At 47.2% G+C, this 19,427-nt stretch overlaps 4 protein-coding genes across 4 annotated transcripts; 2 read left to right on the plus strand and 2 right to left on the minus strand.

Moving 5' to 3' along the window:
* Positions 1 to 25: 25 nt before the first annotated feature.
* JR316_0003469 (ATP synthase mitochondrial F1 complex assembly factor 2) lies at positions 26 to 1,255 on the plus strand (the record flags this gene model as incomplete). Its single annotated transcript, XM_047889242.1, has 6 exons — positions 26 to 164; positions 219 to 427; positions 481 to 581; positions 640 to 833; positions 886 to 1,029; positions 1,173 to 1,255. 6 exons carry the CDS (start codon positions 26 to 28, stop codon positions 1,253 to 1,255), a joined length of 870 nt encoding a protein of 289 aa, XP_047751616.1.
* An 8,624-nt stretch (positions 1,256 to 9,879) lies between these two features.
* On the plus strand, positions 9,880 to 11,335 carry JR316_0003470 (uncharacterized protein; the record flags this gene model as incomplete). Its single annotated transcript, XM_047889243.1, has 6 exons — positions 9,880 to 10,031; positions 10,169 to 10,238; positions 10,293 to 10,313; positions 10,372 to 10,540; positions 10,650 to 11,084; positions 11,151 to 11,335. The coding sequence occupies 6 exons, from the start codon at positions 9,880 to 9,882 to the stop codon at positions 11,333 to 11,335; spliced, it is 1,032 nt and encodes a 343-aa protein (XP_047751617.1).
* A 1,470-nt stretch (positions 11,336 to 12,805) lies between these two features.
* JR316_0003471 (uncharacterized protein) lies at positions 12,806 to 18,057 on the minus strand (the record flags this gene model as incomplete). The annotated part of the gene is made up of 8 exons (XM_047889244.1): positions 12,806 to 13,003; positions 13,062 to 13,269; positions 13,328 to 13,483; positions 13,535 to 15,522; positions 15,578 to 16,966; positions 17,026 to 17,779; positions 17,853 to 17,978; positions 18,044 to 18,057. 8 exons carry the CDS (start codon positions 18,055 to 18,057, stop codon positions 12,806 to 12,808), a joined length of 4,833 nt encoding a protein of 1,610 aa, XP_047751618.1.
* Positions 18,058 to 18,530: 473 nt separating this feature from the next.
* On the minus strand, positions 18,531 to 19,422 carry JR316_0003472 (Ubiquitin-conjugating enzyme E2-16 kDa; the record flags this gene model as incomplete). Its single annotated transcript, XM_047889245.1, has 6 exons — positions 18,531 to 18,590; positions 18,643 to 18,789; positions 18,854 to 18,931; positions 18,999 to 19,076; positions 19,130 to 19,184; positions 19,409 to 19,422. 6 exons carry the CDS (start codon positions 19,420 to 19,422, stop codon positions 18,531 to 18,533), a joined length of 432 nt encoding a protein of 143 aa, XP_047751619.1.
* Positions 19,423 to 19,427: the final 5 nt, after the last annotated feature.

Genomic DNA, 19,427 nt, shown 5'->3' on the forward strand with positions numbered 1-19,427 from the left:
GAACTTACCACGAACATAGACTGTAATGCTCACTCATCGTCTTGGGAGAAATACTTACTTAACTTGCCGGTCTTTGCCTGCAACGAGGTTTGGCCAGAAATGCAACAATTTGCGATGGCAGTCTACTGACACGCACGACGGCCTCCCAGTCACCGACACAAATCGTAATGTGGCTCTATTAGCATCTTTAGTTGCGCTGTGTTGACAATCCCTCTTAGGCGCCGAGTTATCTCAGAAAAGGTTTTGGAAAGATGTTGGTGTTGAACGTCGTGGAGAGTCCTTAGTTGTAACTCTTGACAAGCGCGCTTTGAAAACTCCTGGCGGACAGACACTCCAATTGCCCTTAAATAAAACTCTTCCTGCTGCTCTGGCTGCTGCAGAGTGGGACCATCAAGAAGTTCTTTTAAAACCTCACGCGTTGCCTATGGTGCGTGTTACTTGTTTGTGCGGAAATGGAAAGTTTCCAACAGTCAAGTCCAGACATCTATTATTTCTAGAGCCGTTGATGCCATGGTCGAGGAAAAAACTCGTGCTGAAGTCCGAGCCGCTTTGGTCAAGTACATTCATACAGATACCATTTGGTGGGCACCACATCCCTTCTTATGTTTGCCTGCACATGCTAATCAATGCGAGCTTCAGTTTCTTCCACGACAACCCCGAACCACTAGAACGACTCCAATCCCAACATTGGACGCCACTGCTGGAATGGGCCAGGAAAACGTTCGATGTGAAATTAGATGTTTCTAACTCTATCATGTCTGTGCGTCAGTCAAAAGAAACCGAGGAAAAAATGTTGAAAGTAATGGAGTCTTTCGACCAATGGGAGATGGCAGGTACGTAAGCCATTGACCAATAAATCAGGCACCAACTTATACAAGCCTGAAGCTATGGAACGCGCCACTTATGCTGCCAAATCACTTATTATTGCATTGGCGTTGGTAAAGAACCGCATATCTGTAGAAGAAGCTGCTCTTGCTGCCACCGTTGAAGTGAATAGCCAAATCGAGAGGTGGGGTGAAGTCGAAGATAGTATGTCGTTGTCTACTCATTATTGAGGGTACTGATCACATTTGGCAGCTCACGACGTTGATTACCATGATATCAGGAGGCAGCTAGGAAGCGCCGCTTGTCTCCTATCAACTGTGTAGTATGTTTTTGCACTGTCGGGACAGGTTTTGGCTTCTATCTCCAAAAGCTCCCATTGCATTACGCCATTGGGGCCCTGCAATACCATCAGCCGGTAGAAGCACGATGAGATGTGCCTATCCAGATGTTGGTATACGGTTCGCGGAACGAAGAGAAATCACCCTTCTGACTCCATCAATCGCTTCTTGTCAGTTTTTGTATATCTTTTCCAAACAGAGTTGCATAACATTACTGTATTCTTGCCACGGACCTAGTAGGGCTGCGATCAGCATCCCCTTGTTCATCCCTTCAGGTTAGGTCGGTGCTGGCGGGACTGGAGTCAATGAAAGCGCATTCGGCTATCCTGTTCCATTCTCATCCGTTCAAAACAATAATGTCATGTCGACAAATCATAAGTTGACGTAGGCTATGGTCATTGCATAATGCATTGAATGTGATTTTTTGGTATCGAGTTTCAACCAAGAAGGGCATGGAATGATAATCGCGCTTTATATTTTTCTACATATATAGTAGTCCAACGAAAGTATGCATAAACTGCTATGCCCAGCCAAATAGACGAAAGAATGGATCGCATTACCCGAGTGCGGGGAAATAACACGTGCACGAGAATACTGAGCAGACATCCAGGCACTCCGACAGGCTCCGCTTCCAGGGGATGCTCTAGATAGCTTGAGCCACTTCTATACCTGGATTGCTACTTCAAACCAACCGGATATCGGTCGGATGCAATGTCACTGAAATTCAGTATATAAACTTGACCTTGGCCTCCTTTTCTTCCTCTAACACGATATCGCAGCTGGTGATCCTTCTACTCAGACGTTTCAAGAACCATCGCACAGAATGAAATCTCCATTGCTCGAGTCTTTCAACCCTTTTGCGACACATCCTTTCACAAATATACGCGGTGTGATGCCGGAGCCACCAAGTCCTTCAGCCTACCTGATGCCTGTGCCGCAAACAAGAGATACCACTGAGTATTCTCGATATACCACATTCAACACAAGCCCAGTTGGCCACAACTTCATCAGCTCGCCTCAGCCTCGACGACATTCCCCTCAACATGCACCGACCGAAATGTTAATCGCATCCCAAACAAAACAAGTATTCGTGCCATGTCGGAAACCCACGTCATCTCCAGATCTGGTACTGAAGAAAAAGAGACCCTCGATGCAAAAAGAGGAGTTGATCCAACGCACGAAATGACGATATCATACCCATTTGTTTAATTATACCTCATTCGTGGTGAGTATATTTTTGGATATCTATTGCCAAGCGCTCACACACTTTGATTCTTGCGATTATGTCCATTGGTAGGCTTTCAGCCTCTATTTACCCCACCCATACGTCCACATACGTAGTCGTTGGAGCTCTTTCGTAGACCTAGTTTTTGATCTTATCATGACATACCCTTCCCAGAAACCTCATTCTTCCGAAGCCATGCGTTTGCACCATTTATTTTGACGAAAATTTGACTATGTTACAAATACCCTCTTGTAATCACCATGCTCCCATTAATTTTGACTATGCTTTTCATCTATGCTGCCCCTTGAGATATATCCAAGGGCATGGTGTGCAGCCTCCAGATGTTCTATTGAATCGATCCTGGACACCCTCATTTCTTTGATGATAATACGATTTCATCGATTTAGCCAATGAATTTCCCCAGTATTATGTGTGGGTTACTGAAAATCTGATACAGGATATCGAGTCGCTGTATGTCGGATTACCGAATACTACTTTCATTTTTCTGGCGGATATGTTGGGATTTATGATTTACACTGATTTATATATCTGTCATCAAACGAAAAATGGCAGATAAGAAAGGGATTATATACTTAGATGTTAGAACAACATAGCACTCCGGGCCCCTAACTATAATGATCTAATCTTATCTCTCTTCTTCTATCTAACATCATACCAAACGTTGAGCAAACCAGGTTTACTTTCGGACGACAATTGCGATGAAACCTCCTGATTTGCCTGCTGGAAGTGTATACACCCAATATTACTGCGAGGAAAATGTGTACCTTCTGTCGCAGACATTCTTGGAAACACCAGTAGTGAGCGACTTCTGGGAAATTGTTGTAATTTTCATTTCGAATAATAACAAGACGGTGAGCAGACACTCATACTGAAGTAGAACTAATTATCAAACATACATATTTGTAATTGACGACTCTACGATTAGGTTGCTCTTTGGTATCAAAAAGCTGCTGCTGATGATAACAGACCTGTCGTTTGGGATTACCATGTCATCCTGGCGCTAAAGTGGAAGGCTGTCGGGATCGGCAGCCTCACTCGCTGAAACAGAAGGGACAACGCTCTCTTCGTTGCGTAGCGTTCTAGTCAATACATGATGTGTAGTAAATTACTATAATATATTTACCTTCGTTGCGTAGCGTTCTAGTCAAGCAACGAAGGTCATTTGTTTCCCTTTTGTCTTTCGGTCTCAATATCTTTGTAAGTTGATTAGCGAGACCCAATCTGGGCTCGCGTTTGTGCGCCGTTTTGTTGTGCGCGTCCGCCTGCGGTGCGTGTTTGCGTGTGTGGTAAGTCTCCAGGCTTACACCCCTCCCCCCTCTGAAGAATTCCATCGTGAAAGGGTCTGTTCTCTATGGCGTTATTCGTCTTCTTTGTCCTCGGCCTCTTCCTCTTCCCATCTATCCAGTGCTTCATTCTCTTCAAGCATACGCCCTGGAAGCCACTCATCATGCTCCTTCCCAAATCCAGCCCATCGTACCAGATATTGCATCCCTCTACCACGTTTTCTCGCATCCACAATTTTCTCTATCACTGTCTCTTCCACCCCGTCCTCGGTTATCACTGTTGGTGGTCGTACCAATTCTCTGTCCGGAAATTTCTCTGGATCATTCGGCACGAATGGTTTTAAAAGGCTGGCATGGAACCCCGGGAACGTCTTTGGGTTGTTTGGTAACCTCAGTGTATATTCTGATCGTTCGGGGAAGGCAGCCTCTACAACGTACGGTCCATCAAACCGTGGCATGAACTTTGCCACCCTTTTCTTCCCCTTCCGTTTGTAGTTGCGTCGCCGGTTCTTTGTAGAGAGCATTACCATATCGCCTGGTTGGTACACGATCTCGTTACCTCGCTGCTCATTTGCCTGAGCTGCTTGTCGGATCTTGGCTGTATGTAAGGCATCCTGCGCTTCCTTCACATCGATCTCAATTTTCCGAATGATCTCTCTTGCTGATGTTTCCACCATTGGTGCATCCTTGTTTGCCTTTGCCATTGTAGGAATAATCCGTGGAGATCGACCTGTCTTCAGTTGGAAACCCGAGTATCCTGTCGATGCATTTACTGTGTTCATCATTGCGAACCGAATGCGAGGGAGCTTGTCTAACCAGCCTTTTTGGTTTCTATCCACATAGTATCGTATTGCTTGATTGACGGTTTTATTTGTTCTCTCGCTCGCTCCATCGGTTTCTGGATGATAGGCGGTCGACATCTTGATCTTTACATTCAAAATCTTGCATATTGCAGTCCATAGATCTGATGTAAAGATTGTGTCGCGATCACAGATTAATTCTTCCATCAATCCATTTTCGCAAATCCAGTGGTCAACAACTTTGTGCGCAATTTGTTCTGTGGTCCATGAGGAGTGAGTTGCAATCAGTTGTATATCAGTACCTAAACGGCAAGTCATCGTGAGTATTGTGTCGCGTTCCTTCTCCTCGGGCAATGGTCCAATAAAGTCCAATGCAACTGACGTGAGTCGTTTGTCTGGGACAGGAAGTGGGTGAAGTGGTCCTGTAGGTTTGGTTGTTCGGTCTTTGTTTCGCTGACATTCCGTGCACGAAGGAATATATGCCTTTTCGAGATCTCTTCGCATGTTAGGCCAGTAGTACGACCCGTGTAATGCTTCATACGATTTGTCAAATCCAAAATGACCCAAAACATCGTGAGCCAGATAATACAGTCGTTCTCGGATCTTCCTATCGTTTGGGATTACTAGTCTTTGTCCAAGATAAATCAGCCCTTCTTCTTCTCGTGCTCCTGTTAGACTGTGCTTTTGCATTCCATCTCGAAATTGCTTAACAAACGGATCGGCATCATACCCATCCTTTATTGCCTGTACAAACTCCTGGTCAATTTCAATAGATAACACTGATCCCACAAATCCTCTTGGGGCGCGATTAGGGTTCCGTGTATAGGCCAATGCACAGGCTGCAAATCTTGAATTTGGCTCTTCGTCCGGCATCCTTGATAGGGCATCTGCTGCTACATTTTCCTCCCCTCGGATGTAACATATCTCGAAATCGAAATCTGCCATGTACATCGACCATCTCATCTGCCGACGTGACATCTCTTTCTGCGCCTGAAAATATTCCAATGTTCGGTGGTCAGTGTAGACTTCAAATTTGACCCCTAAAAGACTGCTGCGCCACTTTTTCAATGCTTTCACAATTGCCAGGAGTTCTTTTTCGTGTGTTGGATAGTTCTTTTCTGCGTCTTTCAGCTGATATGAATCGTATGCAACTGGTCTTGCTGATTCCCAATCTTTTCCAAAACTCAAGACTGCACCTGTTCGCCTATCGCTTGCATCTGTTGTCACGTAGATCTTCCCTTCAGGGTCATCGTAATCAATGACAGTGAGGCATTCCGCCCCTGTAACCAGTTCCTTGATTGCGTTAAAGGCTCGATCATGATCGGCGGTCCATTTGGGGAAGTCGCGATCGCATTCTTTGCTTGTCAGTGGTGATAAGATGCTAGTATGTTCCGCGAGCGCAGGGAGAAAGACAGCCAGATATCTTGTGAGTCCTAGAAATCCACGTACATTTGTTGCGTTTGTTGGTCGTGGCCATTTCTTGATTCGGTCTGTCTTTGCAGGGTCTGCGTGAATGCCGTTTGCGGAAATAACATGTCCCAGAAAGATAATTTCAGTTGCAAAAAGGACTGATTTCTTCGCATTACAATAAAGTCCCGCTTTCCGAAGCGCTTTCAAGACCTTTTCTACTCGTTCTGATAGTTGTTCCAAGGTGTCTGCCCAGATCACAATATCGTCTAGATAGACGTGACATACTTGTGCAATGAGTTCCCGTAATGCATCTGTCATTCGCCGTTGATGTGTAGCTGGCGCATTCTTCCCGCCCATTGGCATCACAACCCATTCGTATAGGCCCCATGGTGTACGCACAGCTGTCAAGTGAATGTCGTCTGGGTGTACTCGTGTTTGGAAGAAACTGTTGGTCATGTCTAATTTTGCAAAGAATTTGCCTTTTCCACAGTCTGCAAGAATGTCATCTACTCGTGGAAGTGGAAATTTGTCAGATATAGTGTTCTTATTGATCTCCCGATAATCGTTTACCCATCGTGGTGGTACTGACAGGTCAGGTACTCCGTTTTTATACTTTGGAATGCAGAATGCTGGCGATGCATATTCAGATGAGGATGGTCGGATACGTCCCGCGGCCAGATGCTCGTCAAGAAGCTTCTTCCATGCATCGTGATATTTCTTTGGAGCAGCGTATCCTCGACCCGCATGTATCTTGTCTTTGTCCACCAATCGTATCCGGTGATATATGTGATCAGGAATATCTACGTTGTCTGGTAGGCGGTCAGGAAAGCGATCTCGATATTTCTCTTTCATTTCTTTGTCCATGCGCAATAGCTTCTGCTGAAATTGAATGTTGCTGATTTGCTCATTAATCGCTGCTACCAACTGTTTTGCACGCTCTGGTTCGACCTGTGATCGCAGATGTTGTTCCTTTGCCATGGCCGATCTTCTCTGTTTGTCCTGATCTATCCCTGCGTCCGTCTTTAATCCCTCACAGATAGCAGTGCTCTTTGCAGCAAGAGTATCTCTTGTTGGTGGATTCATTAAATCATATCCAGAACGCTTATCAATAGCCGTTCGTTTCCGAGTATCAATGACTATATTTTCTGGGGAAAGAAATGACAATCCAAGTAGCAGCGGTATAGATAGGTTTTGATGAATCTTTGCTTTATGTGTCCGTGATATCCAGCTCCCGTTTCCTGATGCAACCCGAATCTTAACATACTCCCTGCATTCTAGCGGTGTATTGTCAATCGATGACAAATTGTCCTCGGCGGGTGGTAGTGGATATCGGGGGAGGCCGAGCTGGGTGACGAGTGTCTCGTCAATCACTGTGGAAGGAGATCCCGTATCAAGCATTGGTCGAATGCGAAGAGGAAAATCCACAACCGCTGGCCCCTCAATCTCCATAACTGGAAAGAGGTGCGGAACGGTCATAGACATGGTAGGGACGTACGAATCAGAATCTGTCTCCTCGTCATGCACGGTATATGAGGAGGAAGCATTGATTTGCCCCACGGGCAAGGACTTCCTAGTGCCCTGCTCTTTGGCATCCTTCTCACGTTGTGCCTTTAATGCCATCTCTTCTGTAAGGGTCTTGTATCCGTTTGCTGTTGGCCATCCATTTGGGCAGTTCCTTGCGCGGTGGTTGACGTAAAATCGACGGCATTTGGTACAGCCATTGTGATTGTCGAGTAATGTACGTTCTTCTGCTGTGATTTTAGGTAACAGTGGCCTTCGCACCCCATTATCGAACTCGCTGTTTGATGGTCGAGGGTTGGGATTTGGACTATCCGAGAGACGCAATAACAAGGATTTCTTGTCAAGCCTGCGTGCAGCCACTCGTGTTGCGTAGCTCGCATCGATTTGACGTTGGGTGCGTGCACGTTCCTCACGAAGGCGGTCGTCACGGTCCTTTACTTCCAGTGACCAGGCGGCTAATTCGGTGGCCTTGACTGGCTCGAATCCGAGCGACTCACGAAGCTCCTGGTTCAAGTGTGACTCGAGCTGTATCTTCAATGCTTCATTGGGGAAGGCGTACCCCTCTGGTGCCATCGTCTTCAAGATCGCATTCAAATTCTCCATTTCGATCTTCCAGTCGATGAAAATACGGTCGCCCTGATAGGACGTTAGGATCTGTTCACGGACTTTGTGAGCCCACTTCTTCTCCAACACGAGCACTTGAAGCTCCTCCAGATATTTCTCCAGCGGCAGTTCATCAATCCGTGTGGAATCTGCTTGATACCAAGCCACCAGTCTTGGTTCTTGCATTCCATCGGCCACAAACTTCACAACTTCTTTTGGCGACTTCGCTGCATGCTTCATGTATTTGCGGCAAGCAACCGCCCACTGCTGCATTACCAGAGGATCAATCTTCCCTGGTGTGAGAATCGGTACGTCCTTCATCTTATTTTGGACAACCGTAGCGAGCGGTTTATCGTCATCGTTTGGCATCTTGACTCTGACAACGGTGGGATACCTAGGGTTGCGGCGATTGCGTCGATCTCTGATCGGATTGCTGATCGCGGTGGGAGTGTGTGTGTCGGTATGGTCTTCGTCCTCTGAGTTAGAGGTCGCTGAATCTGAGAAGCTGAGATTCACTGATGAGGCAGACGGTGACGGCGGTGGACCTTGGGGTTCAGTTCGTGGTTTGCGGAAAACAGTAAGGCCTGGAACAAGCTCTGAGGGTAATCCAAGCTCTTCTCGTCGTTGGGTCGACGCTCGAGTGGTCCGCGACGATTCGGTATACAGTGTGGGCAATTTACGGTAACGGTAACAGTGTGCGGCGGTGGTACGTAGTCGGCTTCAAAAAAAAAGTGGAAGGCTGTCGGGATCGGCAGCCTCACTCGCTGAAACAGAAGGGACAACGCTCTCTTCGTTGCGTAGCGTTCTAGTCAATACATGATGTGTAGTAAATTACTATAATATATTTACCTTCGTTGCGTAGCGTTCTAGTCAAGCAACGAAGGTCATTTGTTTCCCTTTTGTCTTTCGGTCTCAATATCTTTGTAAGTTGATTAGCGAGACCCAATCTGGGCTCGCGTTTGTGCGCCGTTTTGTTGTGCGCGTCCGCCTGCGGTGCGTGTTTGCGTGTGTGGTAAGTCTCCAGGCTTACATAAAGCCTAGGAAAAGACACATGGATTCACAAGGGATCGAGGCATCGAAGCTGCAGAGCTGGGTATACGATTTTGATACGACTTTACCACAGCCATGCAAATGGGAAGGCAAGCGAAACACGCCCGGTTTATCGTGTGAAATTGTATTAAACAGTTATGTTGAACCGATGTCCAGAATACCTAGACAAGACATTCCCTGAGGGACTATTGGCATCCTATGAAAGGCGAGAGACGTTGTTTAATATCCAGATACCTCGTTTCTTATTTGCATGGTGCAGCATGTTCCGCATAATTCCTGCAGAGCAATTTTTCCAGAATTTTGCATCAGATCGGAGTCATATGGTGGGTATCTCAATCCCTGAGCTCATGTCAAGTCTGCTGAACGGCGCGACAAATAGCTTTTAAAGACCGCAGCAGAAAAGGGGTCGACCAGTTTAGATGATGGGGACACTCTTTACTCTGCTCCTCCGCCGCGTTATGCAGCAATATGTGGGTCGAGGGCAAGGCAAAATGGAATCAGCAACAATTTGATGTCGCATTATGTGACGATGAAAATATGGGAGCAGGATTTATATGGAACTGTGGTGAATAGATCGGAAATTGACAAAGCCTTCCGCAATGGCCTCTTAGTAGTTACTTGAACATAGTTAAGTTGTAGCTTGTTGGATTGGACTTACTTGCCGAGCTAAGTGTCACGGTTGTAAAGAGTCACGTGCTGTAGTGTGATGTTCGGAGGTGTTGGAGTTGGCAAAGAACGGTCGCGCTGTTCATCCATTGGCCACTCCCTTTTATCTCCTTCCACCGGTCCACACCTCGACCAACATGACATCCATTCCTTCCACATCAACGTTTACAAATGGCCATTCGCACTCAAATGGATCAACCTCTCACAGTGAAATATCTGCAGAATCGTCGTTTGACGGGAATACCAGCTCACCCTCCTCGTCTGCTTACCCAACCAATGGCTATTCTCAGTGAGTTTCGACCACCCGTTAACAGGTTCAGAGGCGAACACATCCGCACTCTGGACATCTGCGTAGGGTATCCTTACAGGACTATCAGAGCTCTCTTTGTAATTCTTTGCCTCCCCGACTGATCATTCCATTCTCAGGCCTCCCTTTCAAAACTCACATAACGAGGAAATTGTGAGCCATCTATATCATGCAGGATTTCAAACAGGTGTAAGTACTGCATTTCTATACATCTTTTATGTGTGTTAAGTTGTCTTCTCGCAGAATTACGCAGATACGATTCTTGTACGTTTTTGAGGATTCTGATGCCTTTTGCGGTGCCTAATATTAACACCCGCTTCAGCACGTTCACCAAAATGTGTACCGCCTTCATGCCATTATATTATCGCGGTCGCCATATCTTGCACATCTTATGTCTACTTCTCCACAAACCACTGGGCAACGCATCATATATGTTCACTTAGATCAGGAACCAGAAGTCACACAAGAAGTAGGTATTCCTGTTGCTCTCTGTAAGAGATACATTGATCTAGATCTTTTATTATTAGGGCTTTGCGATCGGTGATTACTTTCTCTCTCAGGCTTCTGCTTGTTTTCTCAATTCTGATCTTATGTTTGCAGCGCTGGGCTATCTTTACTCAGCAATATCTCTCAACCTCGTCCGTCCTGAGAACTCTCGAGCAGTTCTAGCAGCCGGTTGCTTACTAGGTGGCATGGATGAATTGTGCCAATACGCGTATAACGTATGCAGGCAATCTATGTCGGTGGAGACCATCGGCAGCTGGGTTGAATTTATCGATACATTACCCTCAAACACAGATGGTGCAGCAGCTCCTGACCTCCCTTCTACATCAGTTTTTGGACGATATGCTCAAAGACTCAGAGATGATGTCTTCCATTTCCTCGTGGTTACACTTCCCGAAGTCCTTGAAGTTCAAAGGCCACCGCAGGATCCTTCTTCCGGAGCAAATGGACGTGATGTCCTTTTACAAATTTATTCGCGCGTGCCCTTCGAAATGTTCAAAACCGCCGTTGAATCACCCACATTTTTGATTGGTTAGCATGGATCACCCCTGTAACCATTTTCGAAGCACTGACCTGAACTTTTTATATTATCAATAGGCTCCGACCAAGCTCGATTCAAGTTCGCAAAAGACGCCATTGAACTACGCAAGCGAGGGATTGCCCGGGGGCTTGGTGCTGAGGAAACCGTTGTTCTGGCCTTTGGGCAGAGCAACTTTGGTAACAGTGCTGTACATATCACGCGCAAAATGCGCAAGAGACCATTGTGGAAGGTGAACTCGTAGGCTTGTGAATGTACGACTGATTTTTCAATACACTTTTTTTGGTTGGAGGGCTTTTGGCCAAAAAGGGTTTGGCTGTGTGGGTCCTGCAGTGATCCAGCGTTGTACCGTGCGGAGGCAGCTGAAGACGCCCGAGGAGAGATGGCAAAACGTGGCGAAAACGTGGTTGATCGTGGGACGACGGAAGGCTTGCACCAAATGAGGCAGGCACATTCCATAAAAGGGAAGGTGCCGGGGATTGCCTAGAGTTTTTTAGACTTTAAGTGGCAGTGGCAGATTTGACATGTCTTCCGAATAGTGAGCGACTAGAGAAAGCGTTGGATGAGTATAAAGCAAGCATAATTTACGAGGCTCGGGGCGCATTTACATCCAACGGCGGCTTCTCTTCCTGCGCCACTATCGATGGAAATGTTCCCATGGATCCGAGACGCGCTAATCACGGGAGCCAGGGCTCGATAGAGTCCATGTTATAAGAACAGGAGCATGGCTTCGTGTCTGGTGTCTGGGCACAAGTATTCACCGGGCCTTCTTATGGCATCCACCACCTATGATCTCTTCTTCACCGGCAGAGATGATCCTCGAAGTTGTGTTATCATTGGTGAAGACACAAAACCCATTTACCTTTCCTTTGAGACTGCAGAGCGCAATCTGTTAACGCCTTATGTACGGACGATGGTCGGTCCTGGCTACTTTTTCTTGGCGAATTGCTGACAAACTTTTAAGTGATTACATTTATGTCCCTCACAGGTCTATAGGAATAACAAGGAAGTATGCGCGAAACTCGAATGGAGCCCAGGTAACCATTTGGGCGGCGCGACTATAGGGAATCGCCACTTGCCAATGTCACAACTTATCCTCGCGGGCTCAACGAGCAGGTAAAACTACTCAAGTCTTTATCGCGGAGAGAAGTGAAGTTGATGGTACTGGTCAAAAAAACTTTGATAATCGATCCAGTGCTCGCGCTTTCGTTTCGTCTGAGGGAAAGAGATTCGAGTGGAGGCGGAATCGAGACGACCCAACCTCGTATGATGTTCGCATTGGCATGCCATCTCCTCTCCCCCGTTACTAAATTTAGCCACAGCTTTATGCCTCCCACAACACACGAATAGCGGTGTTTCGTCGCTACAAACAGGCAACGGCTATCGGCCCTTCGCACGCTGTTCTTCAGTATTCATTCACGCAGGATTCATTACTAGTTGATGCCCTCGTGGCCTTGTGTGTTGTTCGCTGGGTCGACATTCATGGGCTGTAGGATTTTGTGTTGTTCTTCGCTTTCATCTTGCTTTGGGGGTTAATTTCTTTGCTGTTATTATTGGACAAACATATTTATCAACTACTGCACTGGAGAGAAAGATGGAAGGAGGGAGGAATTCAGGACAGTTAAACATACATAGCAGAGCACCCATTCAATAGAATCCATTAGCATACCACGACCTGGAAAAATAAGATCAAGAAAATAACAAAATAGTCAGATTATGGGGCGTTGTTCATAGACCCCAACATATGTTCTAGACGCTCTTCCACTGTCCAATTGATATCGTTGGTGGATAAAGACGACGAATTAGAGTGGCCTGGACCGCGATTTGGGATGATGTTGAATGATCCTGCGTCAGCGCCTTGCGAAAGGCTCTCGATTAGGCGGCCTATTTGTGCCGAGGAGCTGTAGAAAACCTGAGAATAGAGTGTGTTGAATATCGGTCAATAAGGTTTGATGAGAGCGAACACAAACATTGGTCTCAGGGCGATTTTTCCCTTGAGGTTTCTTTTTAGAAACAAAGGAAGATATGCTGCCCTTTGAACCTGATCGGGCATGCTCTTTCATGAATGCCTGCAAACCGTCATTTCCAGGTTCACGGGTGGAATATTCTGATGCAAAACTGGCACGACCGGAGTATATAGACTCGTCGTCGCCGTCGCGCAAACCATTCACGATGTTCCTAGTATTGTGTGAGAAACATTTTGAAACATTTTGCTTACGGGGAATACAATACTCACCATATAGTCTCTCCATTAGCCAACTGGATAATTTCTAGAGCAGGGCCGTCGGATGCGGCCAAATATTCACCCTTTGAGGCTGCTTGGTCGACCAATGAATTCGAATCATTGGGTGCTGCACTGGCCGCTCTAGATTCTCCGGCATACATGTCATACCTAACAACAGCCTTAAGTTTGAAGTTCACGATATAAGCAACGATTACTTACAAGGAGTCATATGTCGAGTTAGACTTCTCGATAGGGCCCGCTGCTGACGTAGATGGCGCATTCAACATTTTACCTGCTTGACCAACAAAGTTAGGCATCTGAGGTATCGGCGGCATGCCGTCAGCAGAGAAGCGCTTAATGGTCGGTGACTTCGGGGGAGGAGGCGTTGGTGCACGGTCGTGAACTGAACGGCTGGACACAGAGGTTGCGCTGGCACGTTTTTTACGCATAGATGTTTTTCGTTGTGTGAGAGCGCTCAACGCAGTAAAATCTGACGGTGATAAATCGGATGCAATTAGGATTGTCCTACGCACAATCGCATTTCCAGCATTCTCTGCCTGCCCTTCTTTCGGTCGCCGTAATTGATCGGTTCTTCGGGCAGAAGGCTTTCTTGTCACTGTAACATCCTCTGGGGTAGCAGGGCGAAGCTCGGATTTGGAAGGTGGCTGGAGCTGCTGTTCTGGAGGAACAATATAACTCGTGGGTGTAGCTGTCTGATCTGACCCAGTACTACCCACATACGCGACCGGTTCGGCATCCACTTTGCTATCATTCTGACGAGTTGGTTGCGGCTTAGCAACGGAGTTGTTCCTTGCCAAAAGATTACGAGAGGAAGTAGACCCAGACCGGGCCAACAGGGCATTTATGACATTCTCATCGAGACCTATATTACTTGCAGCAGCAAAGAATTGTTCCAAAGCAGCATCCGATAATTGAGTCGTCTCAGCCGGCGATTTCATAGGCTCCTTTGTGTGTGTAGGCTGAGGTGGCGATGGAGCTACAGGGGGATTCGCAGGCGGAAACCTGGAATACATAGGACGAGGTTGACCCGCAGGCCTAGGAGTAGATGTGTGACTTCTATCAGTCGGAGACATCTGCTTGGGCGTGGTAGGTTCAACTTGACGAGGTGTGAGAGAAGATGTTGGACTGAGAGGTAAGCTTGTTCCGGGGAATGGGTTCTCTCCGCTAGAAGAATTCTCCGACATGCGTTGCTTGTTCCTAAACCTAGCCATGAATCCTTTCAAACCAGGTCCTGCAGAAGCAGGTGGGCTAGGTACTGGCACTTTGAATCGACCTGTTTCAGTAGCACTTGAAAGTTTAGGTGCGCCGGGAGGGTTGATTTTAGCAGGATCATAAAAAGCTGTCTGGCTAGCCAACGGCGATTTAGAAGTATCAGGAGTAACAGTTTCCTCGCCAGATGAAGCAATATTTTTGGCACGCAGAGATCCTCGTAGTTTCTTGAACCGTGATCCAAGCTTGGATGCGCCAGGGCTGGATGTGTTGTTAGATAATAATGAAGGGGTACGGAGGGGTATCGTTTCGACACTGGTTGTAGTAGACAAGAGTTTTGGTGTGGATATCTGGCTTGTATCCACCTTTCTGCGAACAGAGGGCACCTGTTTCAAGCCGTCACCTAAATTAGTCCTTGACGGATTTTTGTTGAGAGCCAACATAGCGGCATCGGTCTTTTCTTGGACGGCACGAGCAAGTTCTGCCTGTTCTTGAGGAGTTGGGGGTATCTTGGGTGTAGAAGGATTGCGTAACAATAGATAGGGAGAATTAAATGAGGGTGATCGGATAGCATTTGGTTGGGTAGGAGAAACAGGAACAGATGTTGTCAGAGATGGAGATTCAGTGGTGACAGACTCTGAAGTGGAGATCGCAATAGGTGCAGGAGGAGAGAAGACGGGGTCTGGTTTCGGTTGTTCTGGAGCTGGACCTGCAGGTTCTTCTTCCTCTTTTCCATCTTCATCGTTACCAAAAAGAACATGCGCTAGATCACGATTACGTCGAGTATTGGGAGATACTTCTAGATCCTCGAGGGTGAGATTAGAAACAGCAGCGTTGACATTGACAGTCGGTGTAGAAGGTCGTTCATTAATGCTGTCAACCACAGAATTGAGCAGAGCGCTGGCTTTTGAAAGTTTATCATCGACGACATAGGAAGGAGAGGCGGGAGTTTGCATCTGTGGAGGAGGACTCGCAACCTAAAAATTAAATAATGCATAAGAATATGACTTAATACTGAGAAAAATAACTTACTCTATAATTGGATTGTGAGGTTGACGGCCGCCGCCGTCTCAACGCAGAAGGTGCACGATCTCGAGGGTCGGTATTCGCTATCTTGGCAAAAGCTGCAGCCACAAGTTTTTCCTGCACAGCTGCAATGTCCGCTTTCTTAAGGCCAGCATACCGCTCAATGATCTCTTCTGGGTCCCATTCATCGTCATCCAGAGAGCCCTGACCTGGCAGGATAGAGTTCAGTTCCTTATCCAAATCGTGCCACGCAATTGCTTGTTGATCTTTCGCGTCCGAAAATACACTAAAAACTTTGTCCGGTTCATCCCATGAATGGAAACTCGAGCCCACCGAATTGAGTGAAGACCGCGAAGAATTGGCACGAGGTGACAGCCCAAGAGAGGGAAAAGGGCCAATATTGAAGGGAGATGAAGGGGGGTTTTGCCGAGAGGATCGCCTGCTGATATTGCGTGGTGAAAGATCGAAGCTGGAGAAGCTAGGAGAAATAGGAGACCGCTGAGCTGTTTGCGTCGGGGTGGCCGACCGTGGCACAAGTGTGGCACCCAGGATGGGTGAACCTAGCTCGACTTCGGGAATATAAGCCTGTGGTCGCTCAGCCGATATCATACTGCCATTCGACAGGATGTTATTCGCGAAATTAGATGAATATGACGCGGTTGGGTCAAGAGTGGGAGAGTCGGGAAACGCAGGAGACTTTAGAGAGCGAGGTCCCAACTGATGATGTCGATCAAAACGAAGATAATCTGAATCTAAAGCAGGTCCCTCTGTTGTCAAACTGTTATTCCGGCCGTGACCACTGCGATTGTTCCTATGCCCGTTACTGCTGTTGACACTGGGTGTCCAGATTACGTTGGAAGGCGTTGTGGGCCGTGAAGGAGGTCGATTTGTGACTGCTGTCATCGGCTGATACGATGGGCCTGAGAGTGGCGATGCAGGTCTACGACGACCAAGAATAGATGAGTTCAACGGGCTATCAAATTCGACAGAATCACCGCCTGATGCACGCTGACTATCGTCTGGCGTATACCGTCCATTTGTACTTCTTTGAAGAAATAGTGGGGCAGCTGCCACAGGTGTAATAGGTGTAGATCTCGCTGTTACCGAGGATATTGATTCGCGCCTAACCTTACTTGAAGCACTATTAGATAGCGGGGATGATTCGGTATAGGGTGATTGCGCGCGAGGTGTAGTAGAATGCGAACGTTGCTCGTCAAAGTCAAAGTCTCGAGGTGTCATGGGCCTGGGCATGCCTGGGATGTAGCCGGGAACAGTTCGAGCGGGTATAGGTGACTGCCTGCGTTCACTGAATTCAGAGTGTATAGTCTGGTCAATAGATATAGCCATTGCAGCTTCATATAGAGCACTGTTATTAGAAACCTGACTCTCCCGTTGCTGCGAAAAATTTTGTAAAATGGCATTCCACAACTAAAAAATATGGGAGAAACACGAACCACTTCAGCTGTAGGCTGGTCCAAACTACTACGCGGGACGGGGACAGAACGGGGCAGCAAAATTTCATCTTCAACCTCGTCTTCAATCTCCTTGATGGCCTCCTCGAGCGCCATGGAGGCACGAAGTACAGACGGTCCTAGGGCTTTTTGCAGACGATACTCAGCAACGGAAATCGGCGCATTGTCGCCAAATGGAGCCGGAGGGATGTGAGGGGCGCTATGAACAAGGCCATCCTCGTTTGGACTTGGACTGGACTGGACTGAAGAAGGAATACTGTTTTCAGGGGTGACAGGTCGTATGCTGGTGTTAGATGCTTCTCTTGCCGACGTTGACACCTCTGTAGGAGTTAATGAAAGGGCGCGAGTGCTATTAATTGAGGCCTTGGAGGAGGCGACGCTCTTCAAATAGTTGTAGTCTCGTAGGCGCCCTGAGCCGAAGAGGTTGTTGCTGTATCGTTTTGAACGTGAGTTAGGGGATGATGTAACGCTAGAAGATGTAGCTGTTGAACGTATTGATGTCCTTGTGACAGTCGTTGAGTCGTCAGTTTCAGCGACGTGCTCCTGGGAGGCGGCAGGCGAGGGTGTCTTCGTCGACCGCAATTTGCCCAAAGTCTCAAGCAACATATCCTCCTCTTCCTCAGTAATTTGATTCTGTGCACCACGAGCTCGCTGGTTTGCTAGCCTAGTCCTGAGGTGTTCTAACGACACGGGATCGCCTGTGGACGAACGGAGGAGGGAGAATCGACGAGATAGGCTGGTGTGTGTTGAAGCGAAAGAGCCAAGTGGAGTCGGTTAGTTTACGTTACAGCAGCAGGGCCGACACTCACTCAGGCAAGATAAGCGACGTGCGAAAATCGTTGGCGGAAGGCAGCTCTGGAAGTATATTTTGCGCGTCCTTTTCGTGCGTGTGCTGGAGATCGGGGACTTGACTGCGTTTCGCGTCAGACCGCTTCCTGTAACGGACAGATGGCCTGAATGAGACGGACGGTGCGATGCGCGCCGAATGATACAGACTTACCGAAAACGATTCATAGTGTGATACTACGGCCCTCGCCTTATACACGTTGAGACGGGGGTATGTACTTGTCAATAGCTGTTTACAAAAGACACACGAGGCAACGTGGTAAACACGAGTTTGGAGTCGGAGAAGATCAGAAAGAGACTTTGCAGGGATGAAGCGCGAAAAGGCGAAAAATTACAACAAAAATGAAGCAAGCATAAGAAAAAGTAAAAAAGGCCTGGGTAGAGTCCTGACGGTCAAGAAGGAAAGAATGAATGCCAGTAAAAGGCATGGACCTCAATACTTTCCGCGAATGGCATCAATTCCATCATCGGTTAAATGACCCCACCAAACATACACAAATATCCACTTAGTTTAGTAAATCTTGCAGACTCGTAGTACAATGTTACAAAAGATAAAGTACAAGGCTTCACAATATCCAACTTTAGCTCGCATATCTGCCATCGTGCTTAGAATCAGATATCTGAACCGGTGGACAAATCACCTACTTCTTTGTCCACTCCTTGGCGATGGACAGAAACTTGCCCTTATCGTTCTTGAGTTGCTAGTAAATCGCCAAATCAGCATCGATGCTCTGTTGAGCCCGAGCGACATACCGCAGCAATTTCAAGCTCATAGGGATCATCGGGACTGGGGTTGTTGACCTTCTCCTGGATGATAGCAAGCACTGCCAAATATTGAGGTCCTGCTTCGCGAACAACAGAAGCACACCCACCCGTGGACAGAGTAACAGCCGGCTTCCACTGTACGTCCGGAAAGTTATGAGCTACCAGAGAAACCTCCGTATACATAAGTAAAAATGCGCACCTCGTCTCTAAGGATAGGAACACAGATAGAACCCTCTTCATTGATGCCTGGGTGGTAGATCTTAGTTGTAAAGGTCACCTACAGCAAAGCAACCAAGCCAGTTAGTGAGGAACGCGTTCCAAGATTCCGAGGTGGAGGTGCACACAGTAGGCGCTTTGAATGGGTAATTGGGCGGCAGGGAAAGTTTGAAATTGAAAGTCCCGTTCTTGTACGGTGAATCTGACTATAATGAAAGGTGAGTTACACTGTATCTAAGCGGAAGGAAAGGAGACACACTTCAGCCTTGATGGAGCATTTCCACTCAAAAAGATTATCCTCCTGCGGCTCAACGCTGATCCCCTATGCAGAAGAAGGCCAGTAGTCAGATATATGCTCCCAGCGGTACTAAGACAACAATACAGCAATAGGATTGGACGTGATGTCGGCGAGTTCCTGATATGAAAGAAGTCAGCGCGTGCGGGTTATCAGACACATTGGGGTGCGATCACCCTTTGAATTCGTCTAGATAGAGCGACTGAGTGCTGATGACTACAGGTGGGGGGCTAGACGACGTACCTAAGAGCAGTCATGGAAT

This window comes from Psilocybe cubensis, chromosome 3, assembly GCF_017499595.1.
Source record: "Psilocybe cubensis strain MGC-MH-2018 chromosome 3, whole genome shotgun sequence".
Lineage (NCBI taxonomy): Eukaryota > Fungi > Basidiomycota > Agaricomycetes > Agaricales > Agrocybaceae > Psilocybe > Psilocybe cubensis.